The sequence below is a fragment of the Rosa chinensis genome, chromosome 5 (genome assembly GCF_002994745.2).
Source record: "Rosa chinensis cultivar Old Blush chromosome 5, RchiOBHm-V2, whole genome shotgun sequence".
In the NCBI taxonomy this organism is placed as follows: Eukaryota; Viridiplantae; Streptophyta; class Magnoliopsida; order Rosales; family Rosaceae; genus Rosa; species Rosa chinensis.
The window spans coordinates 41,547,995-41,554,047 of record NC_037092.1 but is presented as its reverse complement, the minus strand read 5'-3'; the positions used below and the strand labels follow the sequence as shown (position 1 = coordinate 41,554,047).

At 40.4% G+C, this 6,053-nt stretch overlaps 1 protein-coding gene across 1 annotated transcript; it reads left to right on the top strand.

Moving 5' to 3' along the window:
- Positions 1 to 1,875: 1,875 nt before the first annotated feature.
- Positions 1,876 to 2,310, top strand: LOC112203843. Its single transcript, XM_024344752.1, has one exon. The coding sequence runs from the start codon at positions 1,876 to 1,878 to the stop codon at positions 2,308 to 2,310; it is 435 nt and encodes a 144-aa protein (XP_024200520.1).
- Positions 2,311 to 6,053: the final 3,743 nt, after the last annotated feature.

Sequence of the window (6,053 nt, the reverse complement as noted above, 5' to 3'; positions counted from 1 at the left end):
AATACAGAACAAGACAGCCAATCCACAAAATAGCCGTCCGAGGAGTACTACGTCACGTACCTAAGGAATTACAGCTCTCATTCAGTCAACGAATCACAAGGGATAACGTTCGAAACCCTAAATCGAACCAAAATTCCCAAGGTGACGCCAAATGAGGCGAAACCACATCCGAGACCTCCCAAAGTCCTCGGAATACGTCCACGATCGATGTGACCAAACCACAAGTCGATCGGACGCTCAAATCCTCAAGGATCGAATAAATCGATCGGTATGAAACTGCAAAAATCATAACAATTCCATACGAACTCCAAAATTTGCATATTATATATCGAAACGCTCGTATCAACGAGTAGAACATATATAATACCAAAACCAATTCCTTAAGTGGCCGGAACACCGCCGGAACGCCACCACAGACGGTGGTGCACCGCCGCCGGCCAAAAACACATTATTTCACAAAACTCCCAACATCAAAAAGCTTCATCTAAGCATTCTTGTGAATTCTCATAACTGGATCGAAGTCAGAAAACAAGCCTAAGGGATCGAAAACTACCTCACAAGCCGTGAACAGTGATCCAATCCGAGTTGATCGAAGTTTCACGTGAATCGATCCAAACAACCACCAAGGATCGATCAACGAGGCCGTTCTGAGCTCAACCAAGGAATCGTTGAAGCCATGAAGTCGCCGGAGTTGTGTTTTCCGGCCGGGTCCGAAAACACCAACCTGCACCGCCTTCTACCGCCGCTACCACCGAGAATCGGCGATAGAGAACACCACAGGGACCACCAGACGGCGGAGACGATCCTGTCTGGAAAATTTCGTCGCCGGAGATGGCCGGAGCTCGCCGGAAACGTCGGGTCGGATCGACCGGGTCCGGGTCGGGTCAGTCGAAAAACTTCGACTCTGAAGACGCGGACGAGAGAGAAGAGAGAGAGAGTGTGGTTTCCGGAAAAGGAAAGTGGAAAAATGAATATATTTTTCTGATTTTTCCTATATATACTAAAATGGAAACTTTTTCCAATAGCCATAACTTCCTCATACGAACTCCGATTTATGCGTTCCGCATGTCCACGAACTCGTATCGACGCGCTCTACGACTTTCGTGAAGGAAGTTTTTGGAGAATCTCAACGTATCAAAAGTCAACCTTGAAACCCCCCCTAATTCCACACTTTACGAATAAAAATTCGTCCAAAACACTTCCGCTCCGTCCACGAGCCACGAAAACGTCCGATACCCACAATTTAAATTCCGGAAAATCCTCGGAAGTAAATACGAATTTCTGGTGCATCACATTATGAGCCACCGACAATTTATCTTGAAATGAGTGAAAGCACAACGGACAAATTATGAGCCACCGACAATTTATCTTGAAATGAGTGAAGGCACAACGGACAAATTTCCTTGAAATGAGTGAAGGCACAACCGACAATTTTTGAAAGGACCAGATCATTTGCATACTATTCAATCTAACGGTTATTGTTGATGTAATCTTATCTAAAATTTCAGATCAGATTACGTCGAACCAGGAGTGGACACGTGTTCTCGAAGTGTGATCACGTTTTATGTGAAAATTGTAAATAAATTGAGCAAGAGGCAGCACACCATTCCTCACAAGCTGATATTCACAAATCTCATCCGTTTTCATATTCTCCAGATCCAACACATTTCCTCTCCTTCCCTCATTTCAATGAAGAGATTGTGGGCTAAGTATCGACAATCTCGAGATGAAGATCTTGAAGAGCTGTGTACGACTAATGTACTTGTGGTAGCAGCAGTCGCTGAAGCTAAAGCTTCCTCCAGATCACGATGAAGGGGTTCTCAACCGGGGAGTGCACCGAATGAGGAGCGATTTAGGGAATCAAGAGGGAAAAACATGATGGAAGATTACTTTGTGGAGCGTCTAGTTTTCAGTGAAGAGGTATTCCGGACAAGGTACAGGATGAGTCACAACCGCATCTCCAGTGACCTTTGTCGCTATGACTCATACTTTGTCCAGAAATCAGATGCTGCAGGCAAAGTCGGACTACTTTCCCAACAGAAGCTGATATGTTCCTTAAGAATGCTTGCTTATGGTGCCGGGGCAGATCAATGTACTGAGTATTGTTGGTTGGCGAAATCTACATCCATTGAGGCTCTGAAACAATTTACAAGAGGAATCATTAATCTGTACTCGGCAGAATACCTCCGGGCTCCTAATCCGGGCGACCTCAGAAGACTTCTTGCCAAAGCTGAGAGAAGGGGCTTTCCTGGGATGATTGGAAGCATCAACTGCATGCACTGGCAATGGAAGAATTGCCCAACAGGTTAGGCTGGAGAATACAGCGGTCGAAAACGTGTGCCCACTATCATCCTCGAATCAGTCGCCTCTTATGACACATGGATATGGCATGCCTTCTTTGGAATGCCTGGATCATGCAACGACCTCAACATCCTTGCTAAGTCCCCGTTGTTTGACGAGCTCGCTGCTGGTCGAGTCCCTCGGATCTAATTTCAAGCGAATAACAGGATTCACAATTTAGGGTACTATCTCCCTGATGGTATCTATCCGCAATGGGCGACTTTAGTGAAATCAATTCCAAGGCCTACACTACCCAAGGATCTGAAGTTTTCCTAGGCTCAAGAGGGGTACAGGAAGGATGTCGAAAGATGTTTCGGCATTTTACAGTCGCACTTTAGTATTGTTCAAGGAGCGGCTCGTGGATGGGATGGAGAAGACCTTCAATACATCATGCTGACATGTATTATATTACACAACATGATAATCTAGGATGAAAGACCAGATGACAGAGATGAGGATTTGGAGTCCGATGAAGAAGAAGATAACAATATGAGGCCTAGGTTTGGGAAGGACCGACCGGTGATGACTTCGATCCTGTTGGTAGAGATGGTTATTACTTCAACAGATTCATGGATCGATATGATGCCATTAGAAGTGCAAACAGTCACTCAAACCTTCAAGAAGATTTGATAGAGCATTTCTGGAACGTTCAAGGCAACATGGAGATCTAGATCATAATATAGATTTTTTGGAATAATTGGCTAATATCTATGTTTTGTTATGTTTGTGTGCTTTGAATTTGGCTTGTATTATGTTTTGGGAAGTTGGTGTGCTTTTAATTTGGCTAATGTCTATGTTTTTTATGTCAATGTGATTTGAATTTGGCTTGTATTATGTTTATTATGTGCTATGATTTTGAATATAAGGTGTGTGCTTTAATAAGGGAAATTTCCAAATACAACTTTTATTTCATTAAATTGTCGCTTACATAAATGAAAAACTAGGAATAAGTAAAATACAATTACACAACATGCATAATAACCTAATTATTCAAATCATAATCCTCATCCTCTCTAGGAATCCAATTTGTGTTTGAAGGCTCATCATTAGGGTTAGGGTTGGTGGAATCACCCGTAGAGAAAGGTGAAAATTGTGGTTGTGTAGGATATCCCCCGGGGTAAGGTGGTTGCGGATAGTATCTACCGGGGTAAAGGGGTTGTGGGAATCCACCGGTGAAGGGAGATGGTGGGAATCCACCAGTTAATGGAGGTTGTGGGAATCCATCGGGGCAAGGTGGTTGTGGGTGGCAAAATTATGCCTATGGGTTTAGAGCGTCACCATTGAAAAATGACAGTAGCATTACAACTACTGTAATATATTTTCAGAACTATGGTAGTGACTTTTTACAACTATGAAAATAGCTTTTTACATAGTTATATCATTGTTACACCTTGCATACTTTTTGTAATATTGAATATGTTTTCTTTTCTCGATTGTAGTAGCATTTTTATTTTGGTTGTATGCTTTATATTTCTATGGCTTTGTTAGTTTTTGAGAATAGCTTTCTCAGTCTCTGGGAGTAGCTTTTATTCTGCAAGGTTGTTGCTTTTGGTGTTAATGAGAGTAACTTTCTGGTGTTGGTGAGAGTAACTTTCTGGTGTTGGTGATAATAACTTTTGTTGGTGGAGATAGTAACTTTTGGTTTTGGGGAGCGTAGCTTTTGTTGGTGACAGTAACTTTTATTGCTGATGACAGTAGCTTGCTAGCTTTTGTGACCTAGCCAGAGGTTGCCGGAAATTTCACCAGAGTAGATTTTGTTGCTAGTGACAGTAACTTTTGGTGTTAGTGTTAGTGATAGTAGCTTTTGTGGTTGCCGGAGTTCGCCTGAAGTCATCGGAGACCCTGCCGGAGTTGGCTGAGGTCCCCCCGGAGACTCGTCGGAGTAGGTCGGAGACATCGCCGGAGAGGGGAGAGAGAATGATTATTGACTTTTTACTCTAGTGGCATTTACATAAATATGTTGGTTTTTATATTCAAAATTTAACATCTTTTTTAATCTAGTGGCCTTATGAGGGAAAAAAAAGTTGGTGGCCCTATGGCTAAAAAAACATTTAAAAATGGCTTTATATGTAATTGGCCCTTAATCATATAGAAAATTCAAATACCTTCACCATGTGCTTTAGATTTGAGAAAAATATAATTGTTTCGCTTTCATTACAAATAGAAAAAAAGAAAATATGAACTATATCTAAACTGAATTTTTGATTGAAATCCAATTACAACCATAAGGAAAGCTGAAATAAAGCAATTGTACTGTTCCTAATAAACGATTTTTGTTTTTTTGAATAAGGGGGTGTCAATCTATTAAATAGGTAGAGAGAGGCATAAAATACACAATAACCCATGGTAAAGGGCCCGCATAATTGAGGTACTGCCTAAAGACCTAGAAAGCCTAAAAGCCTAAGTAAGGACACCTTGGATAGCGATGTAAACTAAGTAAAACCAAGTAACCATGACAATACCCGAGAAAGAACGGGACCAGGCCAAGCTCAAATCTCAAATTATTTATAAAGCTTCTAGGGTCTCCCTACATAGAGGGGGCTTCCTTAGAAGCACCTATCATTAGAGCTATAGAAATAAAAACCCAAAGCCCAAAAGTAAGAGCAGCCCTAGAAGAAGCACGCAGACCTTGGGTCCAAAACTATGCAGCCCTAACACCTTGAAGATGGACCCTCGACCCAAACCTGCAAAGACCTGATTCAGGCAAAACCTGCCGCCCAAATCTAGGACTAACAATTCAGATACAACCGATAACACGGCTCGAAATCCGTACAAAATAAAATGGGTTGAATCCTCACGATTAAAAAATGGGTCAGCCGTGGGTCAACCTATCAACTTGATAACCCGTTAATTATGAATTATGCTATATTTCTTCTTGAAATTTTGGACGTTGGGAGTATTTTGATCCTAGGATTGGACAACTTGAAATATTTTTCTTCATTATTATTGGATTTAATTATTCATAAATTATATATAATTATTTATATTTTTCGTGTTGTGAAGTTTTTAGTGAATACAATAAATTTATGCATTTCTTTTAGTTAAATGGGTTGCAATGTTAACCGTCAAATGAGTCATTTTGTCTAACACAACATGACCTATTTACTAAATGGGTTAAGCGAGTTGCAAATGGATAACCCGTTTGATTTTTTTTTTTTTAAAGGGGTTTGAAACCCAGCCAAACTGAAAGGCTTATCCCTACTCTTGGCGTATTATAATAGGAATAATATTATGCAGCAATGGGAACATAATGCCTTGACCTTGTGCATGATACATGAATCCTCATAGAGTACATCCCGAATAATAACAAGACACTTATCTAACCAAACATCATTCAAGTAATTACAACTAGCAAGATTGATTAATCTATTATCCACACCATTTGCTTCACGGAAGATATGCTTAACCTGAATAGAGTGTAAGAGCAAGTTCACCCGTAGTCAAGAAAAGGCAAAGTCGAGAAGTCAAGAATTCGACCAGTCAAGTTACTATTCACTACCACTGGACATGGGTTTACACCCGTTGTTTTTCTTGCCCAGTCAACACTTTTCACTTTTTTACTGTTCACGTAATTTTACTATTGACCAGTGGGTTTCACTGTTCATCAGATTTTTAAAATTTTTGTGCTTAAAAAATAAAATATATTTAATGATAATAATGAATATTTATGGATAATTAATGTCATAATTATGCAATTTACTTTTTTTCAAAAA

What these genes read in the sequence shown, in the direction of transcription:
- LOC112203843 (XM_024344752.1), top strand. Translation starts at nt 1,876, where the DNA reads ATGATGGAAGATTACTTTGTGGAGCGTCTAGTTTTCAGTGAAGAGGTA.